The sequence below is a fragment of the Perissodus microlepis genome, chromosome 23 (genome assembly GCF_051167445.1).
Source record: "Perissodus microlepis isolate ML-2025 ecotype Zambia chromosome 23, ASM5116744v1, whole genome shotgun sequence".
Classification (NCBI taxonomy): domain Eukaryota; kingdom Metazoa; phylum Chordata; class Actinopteri; order Cichliformes; family Cichlidae; genus Perissodus; species Perissodus microlepis.
In genome coordinates this window covers 24,949,296-24,969,955 of record NC_140482.1, presented here as the reverse complement: position 1 = coordinate 24,969,955, position 20,660 = coordinate 24,949,296, and the positions used below count along the sequence as shown (strand labels likewise).

The 20,660-nt window shown below is 39.8% G+C and overlaps 2 protein-coding genes and 1 long non-coding RNA gene across 3 annotated transcripts; 1 reads left to right on the top strand and 2 right to left on the bottom strand.

The window, feature by feature from the left end:
- Window positions 1-4,535: 4,535 nt before the first annotated feature.
- LOC146361557 (mid1-interacting protein 1-B-like) lies at window positions 4,536-7,742 on the bottom strand. The gene is made up of 2 exons (XM_084920771.1): window positions 7,614-7,742; window positions 4,536-6,877 (listed from the first exon to the last, which is right to left on the bottom strand). Exon 2 carries the CDS (start codon window positions 6,693-6,695, stop codon window positions 6,213-6,215), a length of 483 nt encoding a protein of 160 aa, XP_084776897.1. The 5' UTR covers window positions 6,696-6,877; window positions 7,614-7,742; the 3' UTR covers window positions 4,536-6,212.
- A 23-nt stretch (window positions 7,743-7,765) lies between these two features.
- On the top strand, window positions 7,766-13,302 carry LOC146361556 (uncharacterized). Its single transcript, XR_014799398.1, has 5 exons — window positions 7,766-8,822; window positions 11,005-11,130; window positions 11,601-11,666; window positions 12,016-12,166; window positions 13,203-13,302. It is a non-coding gene; the product is annotated as an uncharacterized LOC146361556 (long non-coding RNA).
- LOC146361555 (tetraspanin-7-like) lies at window positions 10,957-19,709 on the bottom strand. The gene is made up of 8 exons (XM_084920759.1): window positions 19,565-19,709; window positions 14,761-14,949; window positions 14,478-14,552; window positions 14,294-14,389; window positions 13,193-13,348; window positions 12,918-13,001; window positions 12,756-12,827; window positions 10,957-11,633 (listed from the first exon to the last, which is right to left on the bottom strand). The coding sequence occupies exons 1-7, from the start codon at window positions 19,643-19,645 to the stop codon at window positions 12,759-12,761; spliced, it is 750 nt and encodes a 249-aa protein (XP_084776885.1). The 5' UTR covers window positions 19,646-19,709; the 3' UTR covers window positions 10,957-11,633; window positions 12,756-12,758.
- Window positions 19,710-20,660: the final 951 nt, after the last annotated feature.

Below are 20,660 nucleotides of genomic sequence, written 5' to 3'. Positions count from 1 at the left end.
AGACAAATTTCCATTAACTATATTGTTGAAATGGCCCAACAACTTTATCCCTTTTTGTTTTCCACCACCAAGTTGCACTTCACAGAAAGCCTGATAAATTCTGGTGAACCAAAAACATGCAGTAGCGAATTATTATTTTGAGATAATTGACCAGTATTTTGAGACAATAATCTTAAAATGAGATTTGAGATACTAATCAGAACTATTGGGTAAATCTCAAAATTTTGAGATGACAATTAACAAAACAATTTCAAATAATTCACTCAAAATATTGAGATAATGACCAAAAGTTTTTCATAACCCAGAATTATGAGCTATTTACCCAATATTTTCAAATAATAACCAAACATTCTGATATACTAACCATAAATTTGGGGTAAACTATCTCAAAAATTTGAAATGTTCACCCAAGATCTTGAGAAAACCCTAAATTTTAGACATGTGGGATAAATGATCTATAAATTTGATATAATTTACCCAAAATACTGAGATAATAACCCCATGTTTTGAGGTAACCCAGGCCTTTTAGATAAATGGCAATTTTTTTTAGAACATTTACCAAGCATTTTAGATAATCTAAACAAAAAAAATTGAGATAATGACCCAATATTTTGAGATAACCCACAATCCTGACATACTAACCCTAAATTTGAAGTAAACTATCTGAAATCTGGAATAGTGAACACAAATTTTGAGATAACCCTAAATCTTTAGATAATGACCCCAAATTTTGACAGTGTTGAGACAATTACCTAAAATTTTGAAACAATAACCCTACATTTTGAATGTAACATTTTGATATTTATGGGTTTTGTTTGAGGCCCAGAAGAAGTAAAAACAGAAACCAACATTATCCAGACATCATCTTAGGCCAGGTGATTTCACAGAGCTACTCAGTGACTTTTGGATGGGCATTATGTTCTCATTGCATGGCTGATAGTTCACCTGAATGGTATTTTACCTAACTGAGATAAACAAATTAAGGGGAGTGTTCCTATCCAAACCTGTCATACTGTTATAGTAAAATATAATAATATAATATAAAATAATATAATAGTAAAATATAATAAAATTGGTCCATCTTAAAAACATTAAAATAAATTTTTTTGGTCACTTTTCTAACCTTCTATAAGGCTACTCTTCTTAATGTCATGGTGCTGGGTCGTTGGCCCAGCGTTTTGTGTTTTATGATTATGTCCCTCTGTTCTAGTTATTCTGTGTCCTCCCCCCTTGTGTCCGGTTCGGGTTCTAGATTTCCTGTTTTGTTCTGAAGGTCTGTGTCTGTTGTCATTGTGTTCAGCTTGTCTCCTCCGGTCCTCATGTGTATTGGGTTCAGCTGTTCTTCCCTCCTGTGTGTGATTAACCGATTACCTTGTGTGTTTATATTTAGTGGGTGTCGGTCTGTGTTCGTTGTCGGCTCGTCTGTGTTCCTTGGTATCCTGTTCCTTAGTCTGCGTCTCTCTGCTCTGCTCTGCTCTGCTCTGCTCTCCGTTTTTTAAGATTTCAGGTTTGCTCCTTAGTTCTCCCAGTTTAGGTTTCCGTTGTTAATCTCTCATGCTTCGTTGTCTGTTCTGCCACCTGTAAATAAACGTCACTCGAAACATCAGTCACTGCCGCATTTTGGGTCCTCCTTTTCTCCAACACCACACGGCTCACCCCGCCAGCCGTGACTCTTAATATTTGTTCCTTAATTTGTTTTTCTTCTTTATATATTATTTTCTTTATGTATAAATAACTGATGAATCAACATAAATGGTAAATGGCCTGTATTTGTATAGCGCTTTACTAGTCCCTAAGGACCCCAAAGCGCTTTACACATTCAGTCATCCACCCATTCACACACACATTCACACACTGGTGATGGCAAGCTACATTGTAGCCACAGCTGCCCTGGGGCGCACTGACAGAGGCGAGGCTGCCGGACACTGGCGCCACTGGGCCCTCTGACCACCACCATTAGGCAACGGGTGAAGCATCTTGTCCAAGGACACAACGACTGAGACTGTCCGAGCCGGGGCTCGAACCGGCAACCTTCCGATTACAAGACAAACTGCCAAATCTTGAGCCACAATCGCGCCATAACACTAAGCAGCAGATGGTTTCTGGCGGGTGAAGGGGCGTTCACTGACTCCTCTGTGCTGGAAACTATCTGGCAGCTGAGTTTAGTCATTTCAGCTCCGAGGTCGGAGGGATTATGGAAGATTACAGGTGAATGGAGGTGTGATTGGCTGCAGATGTCCTGTTAGTCTTTCCATGAATTTAATGATCGACAAGATTCACCTGCTGATCTGATACAACCCAGAATAACCCGGCGATGACGACTTCCTGTTAATCAGCATTTTTACAGATCAAAAAAAAAAAAAAAAAAAAAAAAAGATTAAGACAGTATTTGATGCTTTTCTTTGTCACACAGGGCATTAATGGGAACCTTTCTGGAGTTTAGAGCAAGCAAAAAATCTGAAGAAAAAGATTATCAGCACTGGTGAATTTTTAATATGTAAGCTACAGCTTTGATTTGTAAGGTTAACCTACTATGGGAGACAAATTAGGATTTTGGAGAGATGTTGCTTATATCTTTAATTTGTACCAACTTGCTGTGGATGACCTAGATTTATTAGTTATTTTTTTATTTATTAATACATCTAGAGCCATATGTAAGATCCCCAGTCTTTGCTGTATCTTATAGGTTATAACTAATATAATGTCAAACCCTAAAGCTGAAGGTCGGGCTGCTCAATTTAGGCAAAACCCAGCAAAAACAAACATAATTATAACTATTCATTCACTTAACTGTCATATATTTGTTGAACTTTAAAAATACATGTCTTTTTACAGGAGCTTCCTTGCTCTTTAAATAAAACTGGGTCATTCAATGGCAGCTCATTAAATTCCTCCCACCTGACCATCACAGATTTGCCTGGAAACACATTTCAGGGCAAAGATGCACTTATTTATTTATTAGAAATTTCCATTGTCTAAAGAAGTCCATCTGGATTTGGTGTATGGTGTCACACATGGGGAATATCACAATGAAGTTGGACATTTGTTTTGATATCTGTGAAACTACCTGCATTATTTTAAAGATATTATGTTCCTTAACACATGAAGGTTTGAGACCAGGAGGATAGACAAATCCTTACGGGGCATCTGGCATAAATATGCCAAATCAAACATGTGGCGCTACCTGCTGTGGTGAGCCCTGTGAATATGTGCCTCGTACATGAGAAGCTTTGGTTTCTACAGGCAAATCTGCTGTCAGATATCTAAATACTTTACCTAGAGCTCCACTTCTGGGAGTCCACAGTCATAGAAACATGCTCCCAGATATTTAGCCTAAAACATTTATTAAGGGGTTTTCTGCTGAGGTTTCTCATGTGATGTCGTGCACACAAGGCATGAGGCAAAGGGCCTCCATTTCCAGTTCGTTACATTTTTTGTTTCACTACAGCTCAGAGGGCAGCTGGATGGAGTTTGTGGACAAATCCATCACTTCAAAGAAAAATATGACCTCTGCAAGACGCCAACAACTAAACCAAGCATAAGGAGGTATTTGTCACCTGGTTGGGGAATAGACATTTGTTCCTAGTGACCACCTGGCACTAGGAACAAATGTTAACATGACTGTGTAACAGAGGCTTTAGCTATCATTTCCCCTTTGAATGCAATCAACCGTCAGCAAACAGTTGGTAAATACTTAATAACAATAATATGAATTCCTTCATGACAAGTGGTTTCAGACTGGTTTCTAGGCCTGTGACTGGGGCCTTATTTACTTGATCATTCAGTTACCATGATTGTCACACATCACAAATGATAACTTGGGAGTTCGCCTTGTAATCGGAAGGTTGCCGGTTCGAGCCCTGGCTTGGACAGTCTCGGTCGTTGTGTCCTTGGGCAAGACACTTCACCCGTTGCCCACTGGTGGTGGTCAGAGGGCCCGGTGGCGCCAGTGTCCGGCAGCCTCGCCTCTGTCAGTGCACCCCAGGGTGGCTGTGGCTACAATGTAGCTTGCCATCACCAGTGTGTGAATGTGTGTGTGAATGGGTGGATGACTGGTTGTGTAAAGCGCTTTGGGGTCCTTGGGGACTAGTAAAAGCGCTATACAAATACAGGCCATTTACCATAACTTAATGTCATGTGGTTAGTGGTCACATGTCCGCAAAACCACAACATAATGAAATGCAAAATGATCCCTTAAAAAAGCATCTGAAACCACCTCTACCTCTGAAACTTAGCAGATTCAGTTTTTAATTACCATTAAAACTGCTGGGTTAGTGTTGGACAAAGATCATTGTTGGGGTTAAACTACAACAGTTGCCACTTTTCCACAAACTCCAGGAAGAAGCTCTGTTTCGAGCGCAGAGACAGAAATGAGAACAAAAAACGTCACACGGTCACCTTTCTTCGGCATGCTAACATGCCACTAGTGCTGTCATGGTAACACGTGGTCTGGAGCTGTAGATGGTTGCAGCGATACGGAAACCATTTTTTTCCAAATGTGGTCAGTAAGTTTTGATGAACGAAAAGACCAAAAATACACACCAAAATCTTTTAATGGTCAAACTGGACAGAAATAGAAAAACCAATAAACATCAGTATATGTACACCCAGCATTCTTCACACACACATACACACACAGACTCCAGAACGCCTTCACATGTCATCGACCATCAAGCACAGTGTTCAATTCATTAACATAAAGCTTTGAGACGACAAACAAAACATTCGCTTCTTTAAGTTCAGTTCAAAAATCAGCCAATAACCATTCATTACACCTTCTCTTTTATTCAGCTGAAACCAGACAAAAACAATGGGTTTCTGCCAAACTCCTTAAAATTTTAAAAATAAGGTGCTTTAGTCCTTTAATAAATGGACAAACTGTGGCATCTTTAAAATATCAGAACTTCCACATTTAAGTTAAACCAAAAAACTGAGAATTTGTGGTCTGGTTACAATCGATTGTCAGGAGATGTTAACAGGTTATGAATGATCATGCACCATGAGAACTGGGTTCTTATTACTATTGGGAAATTTAAGGATTCATATTTTCTCCTTTTTGTGCGTCTAAAGCTGTACAGAAATGTCAAGCCAGCTTCTTTTGTGCTCTCGTGTGTTTGCATAGTTTGGAATTTGCAGCATGAAATGAAGGATGTCAGGAGATTTTTTTTTGTTTCTTTTAAACGGACAGACGTCAACCCTGAAAATAGAATGCAAGCAGCCCACCACCTAGACGAAGTCTTCAAGGAAAAAAAAAAAGGGAAGTCCATGAAGAACATGTTTTAGCTCTTTAACTACAAACTGCTGTAGGGAGCTCAGAGCAGAGACACTCGAATCTGCCGAATCTTAACAAGATGTCATATCCAGAAGACAAACAGTGGATTCAGGTGTTTAAAGTATGCCAAAGAAAGAGTTATTGGAATCAGAGACAGATTTTTGGCTCAGTGGCATTCCACAGGGATTATACCAGGATCCTATTTCATTTAAAATTGTTTAGTTTAGGGTTTTTTTTTAAGGTTATGTTTGTTTACAGTAGTTTAGAAGTGCAACAGATTTCTTCTGATGAAACCACCCAAATATTCAAAATTAATCAATTTTAGATCCTTTGTCCTTCTCCTGCATACCCATCATCTATCTCTTAAACGTATTAATTTGATGTGATTTGATTTCATGTGAAAACATTCTCTACAAATTCATTACTGTACTGACTTACTGTTTAGTAGCACAGATCCAGACTTAATTCAGAATTTTAAAGCTTGAATCAGTTTTGTGCTTAGTGACATATACTGATGTCCCTGCCAAGTCTCTTCAAAAAGACCAAAGCATAAATCGGCTATAATGAATGAAGTCAGCATCAGTGCATGTGCCAAAATGAGATCCAAAAAGCTGCCGGTGAATACAAAAAAAGTGGCATTTAAGATGATTTAACGACCCTCACAAGGACTCAGTTGACTGAATAACTGTTATTAAAATTGTAGTTCTCATTATTTGACAAAAAATGCCCAAATTGTTCCAGTCACACAATCACAATCAATCTGCAGATATTTTTATTCACCGTTTTTGGGACTGGCTAGTTAATTTAACACAATGATATCCACCACTGTAGGCTGTGAAAAAGCTTTTAAGTGAATTCGGGCGTCTGCACATGCTCCTTCCTTTGCTTGTAGTTACTGAGCTAAAACCCATAGAGCGCCAACCGTCAGGACATTCAGCGCTCAGTTCCCGCAGCCGATCTCCTCCTTGTAGCGATGCGTCAGTGTGTTAGCTTTATGCGTCAGTTTCGACAGAACCGCGTGGAGTCCATTCAGGTGGAAGTGAAACTGCTTCTCCAGGTCATCCTCCTCTGCCACCACCATGCTGGCCACACCCGCCTTCTCCTTCCGCAACTCCTCGCCTTGCACGACGCCCCACTCGATGTCATTGCGGATGGATTTAAGCAGGATGTATGAGCTGTACATGTCAGCATCAGGCTGGAAGTAGGCGCTGTCGTGAGCGGGACTGGTGCTACCTGTGCCACCACCGTCATCCCCACCATCCCCGTTCTCTGTCGGCTTCAGGTCATCCCTGTCGTCCAGCGGGACGTCCCGCAGCAGGCTGGGCAACATCACTGTCTGGTCCATGTTGTTGACGGCGCCAATGAAGCGGTTCATGGCGTTGAAGAGTGAGTTCTTCTGGTTGTAGGAGTCAGGTATCTGCATGATGGCGGCTGGTGAGGGCCCGTGTTGGCCAGCGGTCGCAGCGCCAAACTTAGCCCGCTAATGCTCCTTAAAGGATTACTGAGAGACTGCGGAGGCACTCACTGCTCCAAAACGGGCCAGCTCCTGAGCTGAGGGCCCCGTGTTTCTGCTGCAGGACTCCAGCTGACCCCAGAGGCATAAACCTGATATAAAAACACAAAAGGAAGAGGAGGAAGGATGAAGCAGCTTCAAATAGAGACCCAGCATGTCCAGGACATCTCCTGGACATGCTGGACACCCATGACATCTGCAGGGTCATTTGAGGCCTTCATGATTTAACTACAGAGCTCAGGGATGGGGGAACTAGCCAGGAGCTCTAACAGTATATCCTGCATCCATTATCTGACATCGGATTCCCCCCGCCTCACCGCCGTTACTCACTTCATATTCAGCCACCTCTGTTGCTGCTGAAGATCGGTTTGCATTATTTAAATCTCTCTGTGCTGCACAGCCACAGCCTCGCATGCAAATAAACGTGAGAAACGTGAGGTGCTGGCAACGTTTTTTAAAAACAGCGTGAACACCTGCGGTGGCAGCCCGGGCAGAGGAGGAGGGGGGTCTGCAGGAGAAAACACGGAAATGAAGGGGAATCACAGCGCCGTCCGATAAAAGCACCGGCCTCTACCTGCTTCATTCTAAAGCTAAACCAGGGGACCTTTGAACAGGCGGGACCAATAAACCATCCATCCAGTCTATGTAACTGTGAATTAGCGACGCTTACACCGCTTGAATCTTCATTTTAACCGGAACAAATGACCGCACAGCTGCTCTTATTAGCCTCGCCACCCCAGCCAGCGGGTGATTCCGGGTACCGTTAGCTCGCTAAGTCTACTTTTAAAACGGGTAAACACCGGCGGCAATGCGCCTACGTCAGCTTACCGTGTGTCGGCTGTGGTTCCTGGGTACCAAGTCGCTGCTTCTGCCCGTTAAAGCTGTCAGGAAAAGGGATCTTGCAGACGGTGGTGGTTGTTAGGGAGGCAAGAGAGTCGGGGCGGAGCAAAACATGGGATCACGATCACAGCCAATCACAGAGGGTGTGACGTCACGGAGAACTTCGGATAGTGTTGCATTGTTTATAATCTGACTTGAATAAAAGTAAACCTTTGGAAATAATATATTTATTTACATTTAAGGTTTACAACGAAAACAGTAGTTACATTAAAATTTAAATATATTATTAAGACTTTGTTTTATTTTATATTGTTTGTCACGTTTTGACTGATGCAACCTTGTCCCCCCTCTTTGGGGAGAAATAAATGTTACTTTTGTATGAACAAATAAACATCAATATCCTCCTGAGAACCCAGGAAAAGAGAATCTTCCCATGAAACGTTTTTTGTGATTTCCTTCCTATTTGGAGGTAACAGAGACCACCCAAACACATCAGATATCAACGGAAAGCCCAAGATGTCCTTTATTTTGTACATCAGGACTTAGTAAGGTAGCTCAAATAAATCAAAAGATATAGATCAAATAATATATATAATGATAATGATTATAAAATCAAACTAGATTATATTTCAAAGGAGTCAAGGATGATGTTACTAAATGTTCATTACAAATTTAATTTAAAATATTACAACTTTTAAAACTCACTAGAAGTTTCTGATTCCATATGAGGAAGGTTTTCACAATCTCATGCTGTTGTTTTCATTTCCACAAATGAGTATTTTAAAGATTATTTCACATGTTCTAACGTGTTTGCATGGATTCACTCAGGGAATTCTGGTTCCCCACAGTCAGTTCTAAAACATGCATGCTAGCTTAACTGGTGATCCTAAATTGTGTGTTATGTGCAGTGTTGGGACTAACGCGTTATTAAGTAACGCGTTACAGTAACTACGTTATTATTGTGGTAACGAGCACGGTAACTAGTTATTATGCCAAAACCGGGAACGCGTTACTCGTTACTGGGATTTAGATAGGCTCGTTATTCGTTACTTCGTGTGGTGGCTATCGCGGAGCTTCCACAGATTCAACAACATTAGCAAGTGGTGGAAGCCAGCAGGTGGATGAAGGAAAAGGGAGGCAAGAGGAGAGACCCGAAGCGGCCGCTGGTCCGAGAGTGTCAGGTGAACTGAACTTCAGGTAAGAAGTTATAACCTGCAGTCTATCTGGGTCAGATAAACCAAGTTTAGGTGGAGTTTATTTTCGTTATGCTGACTTTTTCGTACTGCGTGCTAGCTAGCATGACGGAGTTTCTATACAGCTGGGTGGGTGCTATGTTACTGATGTTGAACTTTATTTTGTTCATAAGGTTAATTATTAGAGTTGCCAACCGTCCCGTAAAAAACGGAATCGTCTCGTATTCAGAGAAAATATCATGCGTTTCGTATTGAGGTGAAAAGGAACAGTTTGTCCCGGACTTCAGCTACAATGAAAAAGACACAAAGCTGGAGTTACTCTGTGTTTACGCTGCACAGCTGCCTCTTCTTCTCTCATCCTCTCCCCCTCCCTCTCCTGTTTCTACTTCAATCATGAAATTGATCAATGATCAGCTGATCGGCTTTTCTCTCTTGTTTATTTATCGCCCACTTTGCGCCAGAAAGAGGAAACCAGCGGATGTCGCGGTAAACAACAGCAGCACTTTTAAGCTTGATCAGCTGTTGTTAGAATTTATTTAATATTAATTTCTAGTATCAGCTGATGTTTGCTGGAGCCACAGCTGTAAACCTGCTGGTCATGATGTCGGTTTGGTTATGTGATGAGAGGGAAACATGAAGATGAAACCAGGAGATGTCCTTACTGAATCATCAGAGCTGTGATGGAGAAACAGGTTTACCTTTTAGTTAACATGAATGAGTTGAAGGGAAGTTATGAACTGTTTCTGAGAGACAAATAACACCAGGATCCTTTTCTAAGTAGCTGACAGCTGGTAACTGTGCAGGGGCGGGTCTAGCAAAGTGTTGCCAGGGGTCCATGTAGGGCATTAAAAGGGAAAGGGGGGCACAAGGAAATACTTTCTTATTCTCATTTAAAATGTCTCACTTTTAAAAAAATAATTATCTGAGTCTTGCAACAAACAATGGATAGATTGATACATATATACCATCAGAACAGTGAACATCACTGACACAACAGTGTTTATTTTCATTCAAAGGCTTTATGATTTTTCCTATAATGGTGGGCCGGCCTCTAGTCAAAATGCCCGGGACGATTTTTTTGTCCCAGTCCAGCTCTGTATGCAGCTCATCTGCAGTCTGGTGTTACCTACATCTTCCTATTCAGAAGGCAGAATTTCCGAGTTCTGAGTACAATCGAAAGCACCACAACTGCAGTTTTTGTGTTGGATGTAAAAAGCAGGCTAGGATAGAATCAGGTGTGGGATTTCTCTCATGGAAATGTGCACATTATTTTTTCCTTTCTATTGGTAGGTGGCACAGTGCACTTGTGGCAAGTAAGCAAGCTAGAAGACTGGCAATCTTGCTGGGTATCCAGTTACGGAAGCAACACATTAACAAGAGAATTCTGAGTAAAACCAAAGTTACTTTCCCTAGTAACTAGTTACTCTGAAAGTAACGAGTAACTTGAAGTAACTGAGTTACTTTTGATAGAAGTAACTAGTAATGTAACTAAGTTACTAATTTAAAGTAACTTACCCAACACTGGTTATGTGTGAATGTGAGTGGGAATGGTGGTCTGTCTCTAATGGATGGATGTGTAAAACATTGCCCCCGTCTGGCTCCACATTATATTACGACTGAATTCTTCCCCAGCCATGAAGTATTTATTTTCACTGTGTATTTTAGTTTATTACCAGGATTCTCTTTTTTAAATAATGCCAAACAGCAGTAGGTATACGTGTCAGCTTCTTATTAATACAAATATCTTATCAGCCAATCACATGGCACTAATGCATTTAGGCATGTATAAAATAATCAAGACAACTTGCTGAAGTTCAAAGTGAGCATGAGAAGGGAAAAGAAAGTTGATTTAAGCGACTCTGAACATATGATTGCTCTCTAAGAGAAAATAGCTCGAGAAGATAGCAGCTTTGGTATTCAGATGGTAGGTTTACAATTTGATGAATGACATGCAAGAAAGGGTCTCTCCAGCTTTGTATCAGTGGTTTAGTTTTTTTCTGGTGTAAAGGTGTGATGGATATTTTCTTGGCACACTGAGCATTGTTTAAACGCCACAGTCTACCTAAGTATTGTTAACTATCCTAATAATTCTTCCATTAGGAAAACGCACCATGTCACGAAACTATATCTCAAAGTGATTTCTTGAACCTGACAATGAGTTCTCTGTACTCCACTGGCCTCCACAGACACCAGATCCTCAATCTAATGGAGCACCTTTGGGGATGTGGTTAAACAGGAGATTCTGGTGGATGGATTCACATGGATGTGGAGCTGACAAAGCTGCAGCAACTGTGTGATGCTATTATGTCAAGGTAAAGTTACATTTTACATGTAAGGCTTTCTTATGTTGGATTTATCGACACAACACGCAGCCTCATTTATTTTGTTGAAAACATTGCATGTCTCAAATAGTTATCAGTGAGTTTGTCATTCAGAAAACAGAAATATAAAATCTGTCACATCACAGTACACAGAATATGAAACATGAACAACACGTCTTTCAAACACAGCACACTGCCACAGAATCAAATTTCAACTTTAACCTAAAAATGTGAAAGCCTTTCAAGTGTTCTGGTGCCCCTAAGAGGGCTTTCTGAATATGATTGTTACTGACAACAGGTTTTTTCAGGACCTGAGCCTGACACACATACAAAGAAAGATCCTAACAACACAAAGGGAGAGAACACAAAGGGGTCAATTTTCAGTATTTCACAGCAAGACACAAAATAAATACAACAGGAATGCTAACAGTGCGTGTTTGTATGTGTGTGTTTTTCCTAAGGTTTCCATGGTGATGTACATCTTATTCACTTTCCTGCAAAAGAAAACACAGACAAAGGAGATGGAGGTAAACAACAGCACATGCTTGTTTTACATTCACTTAAAGAGTTGAGAATGTGGTCAGGTAAACTTTAGATTAAAGTTGGGTGTGTTCAGCTTTAGTGTAAGTTAGGTGTAGGTCTATGTTGGGGGTACATCAAATATAGTTATGAGGTTGGAGTTAGGTTGGGAGTAAGTTTAATGTTGAGTCTTGGGGTAGGCTAGGTGTAGCTTTAGGTTTTAACTTGGTTTGAGATAATAATAATAATAATAATAATAATAATAATAATAATAATAATAATAATAATAATAATGTCATAATGTGTATGTGCTAGTCCCCATGGGGAAATTACTCCTCTGCATTTAACCCATTCAAGCAGTGGGCAGCCACCAATGCAGCACCCGGGGAGCAGTGTGTAGGGACGGTACCTCAGGGTAGCCGTTCAGTGGAGTCAAACCCCCGACCTTCCGATCATGGGGCAACCACTCTACCTACTGAGCTATCCCTGCCCCCAGCTATCCCCGCAGGTAAGGTGTAGATCTAAGTTTAGGTTAGGAGTAGGTTTAAGGTATAGTCTTGGGGTAGATGGTAGATTGAGGTAGGTCAGGTTAGATGTAGGATTGTGAAAGGTTATATAGGTTGGGTAAAGGTTAATGTTTTGTATAGGTGAAGGTCTCAGTTTGTATTAGTTAGGCTTGATTTAGGTCAAGATCTAGACTTGCATTGGTTGTGTATCTCTAGGTTTGGGGTAGTTTTAAGTGTAGATTTGGGCTAGGTTCTCTGTGTTTGATGTAAGTTAGGTTTAGTTCAAGGTCTACATGTAGGTTTGAAGTAAGGTAGATGTGAATTAGAAGTAGGTTAAGATCTAGATTTGCGACTTATATAGCCCTTTTCTACTGGTAAGTACTTTCTTACCAAAGCTGTGTTTTATGCTTTATGCACACATTCCTATTATATTTTTTCCTATGCATAAGCACTCTAGTTTAGGATACTTTTGTTGTTAGATCTCACTTTCAGGTGGGTTAAGTGTAGCTTTGGTTAGTTACGCTACACCTTGGTTGGTTAGTTAGTGTCCATCAGAAAGTGACAGGTTAGTGCCGGGGACGTGTGGATTACCTGTTAGATCATCTCGTACTGGTTGCTGTTGATGAAGTGAGACAAGCAGCAGGCCAGAGTTACACCGACCAGCTAAAACACACAGAGAGATGGATTTTATTTCTGCTTCAGTGTCACTGTCTCCTATTGTCTCCTATTGATTCCAAAGGCCATGTTTAGTACCTGAGAGAAGGCAATACCAAAGGTAACTCCAGCAATGATTCCCATGTTGCTCTCTATGAAGGACACAACCAGCTCATAGCAACCCTGCGGAGACAGGGTAAAGTGATTTGCAGTAAATACAGACTGATGGATCACCATCATGTGACCACTTAGCATAATTGTGGTTGTTAGACTTAATAATTATAATAATCTTAATAATCTCCACAGAAAAGCAAATGCAAATGAAAACTTTTGGGAACTGAATTTTCTTCATGTATTATTTGTGCCTTCCTGACCTCTTTGTAGACCTTCTGTGCTGCCAGAGTGGTGTTCTTCAGGTCTGCTTCATTGCAGTCAGAGACATGAACACAACAGCTGGTAGGAATCCCACTGATGGGAAAATACGCACTGCTGAACCAGCTGGTGTAATTATAAACTCCACAGCAGTGTAACTGAAGAAACAGAGACAACCAAATCACCACTTTTCAACATCTCATCATGTTTGTTTCTGAATGTGCGAAAGACGTCATCAGTGTAAAATCTGCATAAAAGAACGCTGGACATATCAGCAAGTTTCTTTGCCTATGAAGTCTCTGACATTGTTCCTTTTGCTTTTTTTTTGTTTTTTTTATTAGGAAATCAATTATCTCTATTGTATGTTATTGTCCTCATGCAGACTGCATATTTAGTTATCACACCAACCCTTAAAATCTTTGTTCTTTAATGACATGAGACATGTTTAATAAAATAAAAGTAGTTATATCATTTTTATATGTTTGAATAACTGCATTAATAAAACATGTGCATCAATATTTGAAATATATTTGATTGCTACCACAGGAGTGTGTATATGTGTGTGTATGCATATATAACAGTGACACTGACATTTTTGGTACCCCTTATTGCCTTTAGTAAAACAAGGGGAGGACAACTTTGTTGACTGATCCATCAATAGGGACCCACAGGCTTGCAAGAAGTAAAGTGAAATATTTGCTCTCTAAAGAAATAAAATAAAATTAATGCCACAGAGGGTTGTTTAAAAGTTAAAACTATAAGAGACCAACAATATGACCCTGAGGAACACCCAAAAGAAAGAACAAATGTAGGTGTTGGTAATAAGGTAAAATGCTCCATAGACTAGCAGTTTGGACTTTAGCTTGACAAGTAAAAGATCCCTGGTTTGGTCTCAGTAGAAGACACAAAATCCTTTGGGGTTATGTCAGGAAGGGCAACCAGCATAAAACGTGCCACTTCCTCCCGTGGTGACCCTTTGTGAATAAGGGACCACCCAAAAGTTGCTTTTTTTATTAAGATACTTGGCAAGTTTAGAGGTAACTTTTTAGTTTCCAATATACTACTTACGAAACATTAATGAGTGGATCATGGAAAACACCTACTCTGCGTTGGACACCATCCACTGCCAGACTCCTGTCATCTCGTCCGTCATATCTCATCACTGCTGCACTGTAGGCGGTGAGGAATGTCCCTTTAATCTAAACATGCAAACACAGACAGATATTGGTCAGGATGAGCAGCTGTGTTTTTTGAAGGTATTCTGAAAACTCTCAAGTGTGTTTTGACCTCATGACGAAAGACAAATCCAGAGATCCCAGCAATGAGTTCAGTCATGAAGACCAGAGACAGAAACACTGCGTACTGAGGAGAGATCAAAGGTCATGAGGTTGGACAAGGAGTCACACCATACGGAATGAGCAAGTTAACTGGTCATTAAACCTAAAAACTTGATAGATATATTAGTTAGCAGAGATTTTTAATTTTGAAACCTTTAGTCACATAAAAAAAAACTCATAAAAGGTTTAGTCAGACATTTGTTAACAAATTCCGAGTAAGCTGGAAGACCCACCAGTTTTAACATCCAGGGACGCCCCCTACAGGTGGCAAAACAGCCGAACAGTCCGAACAGGACAATGGCAGCGCCGGTGCAAGTGAGGACGTAGGGAGCACTGGAAGGGCTGCTAGAGATCAGCAACATGTAGGGACCCAACATGAACTTCCACCATAACCCCACCGCCAGCAGGACCACCCCTGTCACCTGAAGGAGTGTTTAAAAAAAATGAGTGTAAAAAAAAAAGAAAAGAAAAGAAAAAAAGAAAAACTTAAAAACACTACATTGATTGATTGTAATTTGCATTTTAATCTATTTCAGTTCATTGTATTAACTGCTCCATTAAAAAAACAAAATAACCCACTAACATTTTGGTAGATGGTTTATTAGTGCGAATTTCTCTCTTTTTAAAATATATATGTTATGTTAGCTAACATCACTTTTATGATGATATGCCTGTTGCTATATTTAGTGGCTATTTTGAAGAACTGGACAAAAGCAGCATTTAAATATACAGTTATACAGTACAATTTCAAATTAGAGCCAAATCATTGATGTGCAAGTGTAAAAACAAAGTAACAAATAATTTTTGTAACGACCTGGGCTGTTTTTATCATTTTACTTGGTTGGGGATTGAATAATTTATTATAATATGAGACAAAAAAAGATGTAGACTTCTTATTTATTTATTTATTTAGTAATTTAGTGAAAAGACTACATAGCCATGATAAAAATAAAAATCAACAAAAACCTTAGTGTTCACAAACAGCTGATGAAGACACGAACCTCATATGATCACAGAGCCCTTATAAACTCATCATTCATTCATAAGGAAGCATAAAGGCGTTTTAGTTTTATACAGTTGGTACGTAAAGCAAGTTACAATGTTTTCTGTCCAGTCAAAAGAAATCATTCTTATTGCAAAAGTTTAATCTGCAAAAGAAGTTAAAGCTGTGCAGCAGACGTGTTGAACCGCACACAGAAGCTGGGACTGTAATTAAGCACCACATGTCTCTGCAGACCCTGACAGTGAAGTGACAAAGTGACAAACAGATGGGAAAAGAAGCTGGACCAGCATCCCCATGACAAACTGGATGCTACATACAGCTGAAACCAGCTGAAAGAATTTAGCTCAGCAGCTGCAGACAGAAGAAGAGCAAAAGTAACTCTGACAAACTCATAATGTCTGCAGTGGTGTTTTCACTCCAGTTTAATTCACTCGTTGTACTCCGGGGTAGCTCATCGGATGTCTTCAATAATAATTGCATCCATTTTACGGTTCGGCACTTAGTTGTGACAGTTAAATTTAGCAGCAAAGAGGTTTCAGAGTGCACTAATGTCAGTGAATGTCCTCAAAAACATTCCCAAAAAACACCACTGTGGAAATGTGTGCTCCACCCAGTCAGAGTGGATTGGATGAATGGTTGTCAGTAGATGTAGTACAAGATGGACACTGAGATTACCAGAGTAGGTGGTAGGTTTGTGTTTATAGACCAGGTTTCTATAATGATACAAATATATTTAAATATATTTGTGTTTAAAAGAAAAAGATTGTGGGGCATAATGGGAGGAGGGTAGGTGTCCATAGGTCATATCATTCCCAACACCAATCTCAGCCTTTATTTTGAAGTCAACTGTCCACAGACATCATAAAAATCAATAAAAAATAATTACCAAAGCACTTAAAAGCACCCGGGCCACCATCACCAACTCTCAATACCAGCCTCCTTGTCAAAACTGGTAATTATAAAAATAAATTAATAAATTAAAACAAAAAAACATATGAAATGTGATTCAAATCTGCAGTTCTTCTTCTTCTTCTTGCAGTTTGGTTCTTAATTTTTCTCTATGCTACATGAGTCCGTGAATCTGATTTCAGCCTTTCAAACTAAAAATATAACAATATTTGAGCACAGTGTACAAACAAAATCACCTGACATATTGATTAAAAGGTTTGTTTAAAAGGTTCTAACAAGGTGAAATTCCCTTGTTTTGAAAATCACTGTAAATTCTCTTGAGGACCTATCATGCAAATATCAGTTTCATGATTTATAACTAATTTTTCTGATGAGCCAGCTCTCTATCTGGATACTATGTCTTGTTCAGGTGGTTTATGAGGACGCCTGATCAGATTTGGGAGTAAGACCGGCACAGGATGAAAGAGGAGAAAAGGCACTGGCTGCTGGCAGGAGATAAATGAAGGAGGCATTTGATTTTGACTCCCGGTCGTGCCGGGCTGCCTGCTGCGCCTGTATGAGCGTTTCAAAAGAAGTCATGCTGGGATGTTGAAACACTCCGCAGATGACAAGAAAGCCGTCTGTCAGCTGGAGTCACGTCAGGTTGGTTTGATTCGGGATAAAAGTGGGAGTTTGTGTTTGTGCAGCAGACAACAGATTGTGTCTGGGAAGAGTAAAAAAAATCGGATTCACTTCAACAATAAATGGACCGGGAAATAATGTTCGATATCTTTATCATTTACTTTGTGCCAGCAACAAAGACAATGACATTTAAAGTAAAATGTGACTTACATGATTCTGCACTAGATTATTTTGTTGTAAAATCTGTTATGAAAGACTAATGTTTGAATCTGGAAAATAAATAGATCAGATAAGGTCAATATTAAATATTAATTTAATGATAATTAAATTTAATTTAATACTCAGCAGGTAAAATTTTTCTGACAGACTGAACTACAGTCAGCGTCCATCGAGAGAAAACAGTCTCTCCAACACTGAAATCTCATTCAGAGCAAGAGGAAGTTAGTCTGTGCTATTGGTTAGATCTCTAAGACCACACAAAACACCGTCCTCATTAGGACAAATGGGCCACTGCAATAGGAAGGACCTGACAATGATCAGAGGCTAAAAATCCAATAGCAACCAAGACTGGAAAAGAAGCTGAACTCGATGAACTCAGTCTATGCAACAGCTAAAGCTGGGGCAATATCTTGGGCAATACAGCTAACTGGACTGCAATAGAAAGAACAGCAATAAAAATGGCTAGGCAACTACCAGGACAAGGCAACAACCTGGACAAGATCATGATTTGGGCTCCCAAATCTCTAGGCATTAACCATGGCCAAGTGACTTAAACTCTATATGACAACAACACAGACCAGTCAATAACTGGGGCTTACCAGCAATGTTAGGATACAGCCAGAGGTAGGCAACAATCAGTTGTTGCAGCAACAACCATTGTTTTCATGACAAGTAGATTAAGCAGATTTAGGCACTAGAAAACCACAGGACAGACTGCTTAGAAATTAGGGATAGGAAACAAAATGGGGAAAAACAGGACTACTGTAGGCAACAAGTAGGGATACTCTAAACTCTTAACAGAAATCAGGCCTTGTTAGGATAAATAGGAAGCAACAACAATGACAAGAAAATGTTTATCACCTATAAAACTAACAGCATAAATGATAAGTCAAAAAACAAATGTAGCCCAATTTGCAGGATTGGGCAAACAATTCAAACAAGGTAACGACCCGTAAAAAACAGCAGTGAAGTAAACAATCAGGAATACAAAACAATGAATCCTCCTCAACAACAGGGTATGGAAACTTTAGGCATTACAAGACGAGAAACCAGACAAGTCAACAATCTGGGTTTTGTAGGCAACAGTTAGCTAAAAAGGAAACAATGTGGACTGGCTAGATAGTAGTGTTAGTCAACTGCTGCAGCAATGATATGGCCAGACTCTTTGAAAAACCTAGGTCATCGGCATCAAGGTGGCCTAGGCAACAAGCAACTAGAAAACATCAACTCAGAGTAATCAACAAACTGAGATAGAAACTACACAGAGGGCTGCAAACAGGACTGTGTAAAAAAAAAACAAAAAAACAACACAACAGCTGGGAGAAGATTGTAATGAGGAACAGGTAGCAGCCCAGACTAGACTGTAAATGGGACTGGACTAAAATTAGCACCAGAATTCAGGCCTTGTTAGGACAACTGTGAAGAAACAAAATTGAGGACTAGAAAGTAACTAGCATAATCCATTAGGTAACAATCAATGGTACACAACCAACCGGATGGTTTAAAAAAAAAAATCAGTCTAGGGCAATATAGCTGTATGGGTTACAGTGGAAAGCAACTATGAACAATAAACAACCACGTCTAGGCTGCTAATCAACAGGGCAATGTATTGAGAAAGTTAATAACTGGGACTAGGAAAAAAACAAACAAACTAGTGAACAATCTAGTCTGCAAAACAAACTGTACAGCAAGTTTTATAAGAAATAGGACTGAGCAACTGATCAGGCCTAGAAAATAAAGGTTAAGTGAAAAGTTGGACAAACTAACAACAACAAATTAAAGATGGCTAGGAAATACAGACTGTTGATTATGAAACAAAACAGGAGCTGGACTAAGACAACCAGACCTGAGCCTGAATGAGACAAAGAAAGAATATTCTGATCAGCTTTACTGACATGACTGCTTCCTGTTATCAGGTGTTGTTTCAGCAGTGCCCTCTCCGGAGGTCCATGTCTTCATTTTCAGGTTGGTGTCAGAGCTCTGGCTTCATCCCACTCATTCCTCAGAATCCAGATAATTACCGATCCTATGACCTTTGACTTTGTCCACTTTAAAAATAGATAAATTGGTTGAAGTTTTTATCTACTCACCTGCATGTTTAATTAATGCAGCTTATTCTAAAATTTATCAAATTTACACCTATTCAAAATATTTCAGTCTGAGGATTTCAATGACATTTCAGCAGTTTAAACATGTTTTAAACAAACCCGTTGAGCTCTTGGATCTGATTGTGAGACAGGATTTAGCTGAAGTTAAAATAAGACATGAAGAACAGGTTTTCTTACCCAGAAGATGAAGGAGTAGAGCAGCAGCAGCGTCTTCAGGCAGAAGATCGCCGGTTTGGTTTCCATCCTCCTGGGAGCCATAATCCATCTGAGACTGAGGGACCAAAACCAGAACTCCGCTTGTCTTTCTCTCTTTTATCACCACAGGAAGAGGGAAACCTCTCCCTCACGATGACAACCGCTCAGCCCCCTCTGCTGGTTTTACCAGTAACTGCACAACAGAGCAAGCTCCTCATGTTTTATGTTATTAGTTTATCTGTATTAACCTCACATTAATTACAGACAAACACAAGTATAATACATGATTTTCAACATTACGATTTAACAAATAAAACATTCATACAAACACAAATATTCCCCATTCAATCTTTGAACATAAACCCTTATGGACATTTTGCATATGCAGTCCTTTTAATTTAGGCACATTCTGAAGCCAATACTTCAAGTCAAACTCATAATGGGGGACATTTATGTGTAGCAGGGTAAGTGTTAAGTGTGTTGCTGCTCCTTTCCCCTCTGATAGCCTGCTTTGAGTCTAAGTTCTTTGTCTAAATCTGTCCATTAGACCATGTTGAGCCTCTCAGACGGTGAATCAGTTTTAGTCATACTACAGTGTCTGTAGTGCACATACATATATAAATATTTCAAGTAACCAAGCTCTGTTTAATGGGTGAGGTGTGCTGGGCCTTCACAGGCAGGTGTAACAGCAGCTCAGACTCACTGATAGTCACCACCATGTTAATTGTGTGGTCAGTGTGTGAAGAATGAGGCTCGCGTGTTTGTACCATCACTTTCTAACCACCAACCAAACCTGCACGAATCCTTTAGTCTCTTCACGTCAATCTGCTGCAGCTTTCAGACCAATCAATCAGATCATTAATGCAGTCAGCAAAATGTCAACTCAATGTGCTTCCTTTCAGTCACATTGATAAACATGTTTGAGCTCTGTGAAATACATTTCATCCCCTGAAAGATTTATTCTTGAGTTTTAAACCACATGCAGCATCATTTTATTTACAGGACTTTAGTGGTGGCTCTGGACGACTGAATGTTAACTTTGACAACATAAGTCAAAGGAAGAAAATTCAAACCAACA